The sequence below is a fragment of the Pygoscelis adeliae genome, unplaced genomic scaffold (assembly GCF_000699105.1).
Source record: "Pygoscelis adeliae isolate BGI_AS28 unplaced genomic scaffold, ASM69910v1 Scaffold186, whole genome shotgun sequence".
NCBI classification, from domain to species: Eukaryota; Metazoa; Chordata; class Aves; order Sphenisciformes; family Spheniscidae; genus Pygoscelis; species Pygoscelis adeliae.
Window position 1 is genome coordinate 3,494,743 of NW_008825071.1, and position 2,278 is coordinate 3,497,020.

The 2,278-nt window shown below is 44.7% G+C and overlaps 1 protein-coding gene across 1 annotated transcript in view; it reads left to right on the plus strand.

The window, feature by feature from the left end:
• The window catches only part of LOC103919078, a 36,827-nt gene extending 35,558 nt beyond the window's left edge, over positions 1-1,269 (plus strand). The window contains exon 7 of the mRNA XM_009326533.1: positions 1,083-1,269. Within this exon, the coding sequence (XP_009324808.1) occupies positions 1,083-1,269 (187 nt within the window). The remainder of the gene's footprint in view (positions 1-1,082) is intronic.
• Positions 1,270-2,278: the final 1,009 nt, after the last annotated feature.

Here is a 2,278-nt window from a genome sequence, read left to right on the forward strand (position 1 = left end):
GACCTTGGAAACCAGTACACTAAAATTAGGAGGCATGTTTGCATTTTCAATCTCTCCGAGTGCAGCACTGCAAATAGTCCGTTCCGGCTATGTCATTATTGTACAACATAGGGGGTTTTTTTAGAAAGCAAGTGTCATTCTTATTACTTGCAGCTTTTCCACGTTGCTTTAAAAAAATACCTGCCTTTGCGTGGCAATACGAGTGTGAAGACAGACACTGCCCTTACTGCAGCGCCTTTGCTGACCCTGTCAGCGCAAGAGCCTGGGTTTGTCGGAGGCGCTTTGGCAGCCGACGGCTCAGCTGGAGGGAAGGTGGGAATGCAAAGTTATAGAAGTCAAACGTCTCTTCTGTTTTCAGGAGGTAGAGAAGGGATCACTAGAATAGTAACTTCTACGCTATATTTAAAAGTATACTATCAATCCTGAAAAAAAATTAAACTCAAGGTACATCATTCTGCTAGAGTTGTGTAATCCTGGTACCTGGGAAGTTGTACACCTCAGAGTATTGGCAAAGGTTTTGCATATACCTCCTCATGAATACAGATGAGATGGTGTATTTTAAGGCATAGTAATGGAACCTCTCTCTTTTTTTGCTTGTTTGGTTGTTTTTTTATTCTGAAAGCTTCCAACTGAAGTTAAACTACCTGTTCACCATTTCAGTGCTTCATATGCCTGGAACTGCTCCTCACAACTTGTGCATAAAACAACCAAGAAACCTAATTTGCTTAAATAAGAGTGAGGAATGATTTGCTAAATGAAGACAACCGAAAACCCAGCGAATCCTTTTTGACTAGAAACAGGTAGCCCGGCTTTTAATTGCATACAACCTAAACACTGGCACTGCCAGAAGAAATTAACTGCTGTAGTTAATCCCGGCTGGCACCACGCCACACCGTGGAACGGGAGTCCTGCGGGGCACGGGCTCTGCTCACGGCCACGTGTACAATACGTTCCCCACGAAGCAGTGAGCAGGTGCGGGTTTTTGAATACAGACTGAAGTTTGGCTTACGGGCAGAAAATTAAATAAAGATTTTTCCGGAGGAGGTAGGAGACCTCTTTGATTAGCTTTTTTTTTTTTTTAGAGAAAAAGAAAAAAAGGTGTTATTGCTAACTTGCCAACGAGGGAAACTTCCAGGAATAGACCCGAGTTTCTCCACTTTGCCACCAGATGTCCGTCATGAGCAGGGAAATCTGGTGACCGAACGCTACCCAGAAGCCTGTATCCACAGCATTTTTGAAGATATGACAGTGAAAGGAAAGTCTGAGTGAAAGTACATGTCACTGCAGAGTTTTAGATGGCAGATATGACGAAGGCTTCTTGGAAAGCGAAAAATTCTGCCGGCATTAAACATACAATATATGCTTAATTAACTCTTAAAACTTGTGTGTCAGCCTGCAGCAGTTGCCGAATACGGAGCCTTTGCACTCCTCCAGAGACATAGGTATTCCGCTCTCCTCCGAAGTCTTAAAATCCTCTGCAGAAACTCGCCCTTTCAGATGGCAGGAATATCTGAAATCTGTCGCTGTAGGTGACCTCCGTAAGAAGACTTAATTCTTTCACCCCTCAGCGAGTTGCTGAGTGACGCAGTGACTTTCCGGTCTGATAACATTAGCTGAAACCCACAGTAAAGCACACGCATCTACACGTGAGAGGCATTTCCAGGGATAGGTAGTGTACATCTCCGGGAAGCACTGCTGAAAAAAGTGAAAGAGTGAAGTTAAACTTAACAAAAGGTGCAATGACTTCCTAAGGAGGATGTTAGCTTCCTAGCTACACACGGGAACTTACCTTAAGAATAAGGTAACTTAACAGGGAAGTACTGGAAGGCTTGCTGTGTGTCCCTGTCCCCAGACTGCATCAAACTCAGATGCCCAAATGCTGCCAACTGCTATTACAGCTGCTATTTATGGCAGTAACCCCTATGCAAATGGCAATATTTCAAATGTTTTTCTTTCAGAGTAAAAATGTATAGGTGATACACATTTGAGCATCAGAGAAGCAGAAACGCCCAACAGCTGCCCTGGAGTTTACCGCTGTCTGTTGCTAAATGTGCACCACCTCTGTCCCGACTGCAAGAGGAGCAGGGGACACTTCGGATGGAAGGGTTCATTCTTCAGAGATAACCGTATAATGGGACACTTCCCTCTGCTGCTGTCAAAACAGGAAATGGAGGCTACAAAGCTCTGCTGGAGACAGCGACATGAACTATGTCCAAACACGGGGAAGGGAATGGCACAGAAGCGGCTGCTCTCTTCCCTCACCACCTGCGGGATGAGT